General features: G+C 54.5%; 1 protein-coding gene across 1 annotated transcript in view; it reads right to left on the bottom strand.

The window, feature by feature from the left end:
• PYGB (phosphorylase, glycogen; brain) overlaps positions 1-833 on the bottom strand; it is a gene marked incomplete at its 5' end in the record, with an annotated part of 14,323 nt that overhangs the window by 6,218 nt on the left and 7,272 nt on the right. Inside the window, one exon of the mRNA XM_009701321.1 lies at positions 280-423. Coding sequence (XP_009699623.1) covers positions 280-423 — 144 coding nt within the window. The remainder of the gene's footprint in view (positions 1-279; positions 424-833) is intronic.

The raw sequence follows: 833 nt of genomic DNA, 5'->3' as shown, positions 1-833 counted from the left end.
TGGGGTTGGGGTGAGGGTCAGCCCCAAGCCTCTTCTCATGGCACACACCCCCAGAAACAGTCAGAGCTCCTAGGAACGGAGCTGTTCAACCTTTGCAAGTTTTGCTCCAAATGGCAAATTTTTCCCTGGGAAAACAGGCCCGACATCACCTGTTTTCCAACCCAGATTGCCAGGGTCTTTGTATACATGCCCCGACTTCGTCCTGAGCATCCTGCTCTCCCTCGTGATGGGCAGGTCTGGCTGAAACACCCCCTAGATCCTCTCTTCCCACAAACTCACCTTGTCTGGGAAGGTTTCAAAGCATGTTCTCACAGGGTCTCGACAGCCAAATTTGGAGGACTTAAAGCGGCGGATGATGTCTTGGAGGGTAGCAGCCACCACAAAGTACTCCTGTTTCAGCCGCAGCTCCTTGCCTTCAAAGAACTGCAAGTGGGGGGGACCACAGCCCTCAGTGCTGCAGCTGCCATTCCCAGATGACAACCAAAGCCCTGGAGATGCTCCTATCCACTCTGACGGGCTTCCCAACAGGCCTCACAGGTTACTGAACCTCGTCAGAGCAAACGTGGATGTTTCTCCTACTGCCTCTGATGGGGCAGCAGCTGTAGGGACTAACAAGGGGTTTGGCATCCCAAACAGCTGCCTCCAGAGAGCGACAGAACCTGCCACATCCACCCTACACCCACAGAGCAAGCACGGCTGCCTCCCTCGCCATAAGACCCTTTGCAGGGTTTTTGGACCAAGAATTTCAGACTCCCTGCAATAGCCAGGACCCAGTGTCTCTGGACACACCAGCTGCCTCCCACACACACTACACTTCACGCTGGTCTATTTTA

Source organism: Cariama cristata, unplaced genomic scaffold (genome assembly GCF_000690535.1).
Source record: "Cariama cristata isolate BGI_N322 unplaced genomic scaffold, ASM69053v1 scaffold22245, whole genome shotgun sequence".
NCBI lineage: Eukaryota > Metazoa > Chordata > Aves > Cariamiformes > Cariamidae > Cariama > Cariama cristata.
Note: the sequence above shows the minus strand (reverse complement) of the source record. Positions and strands in the feature narration are given on the sequence as shown.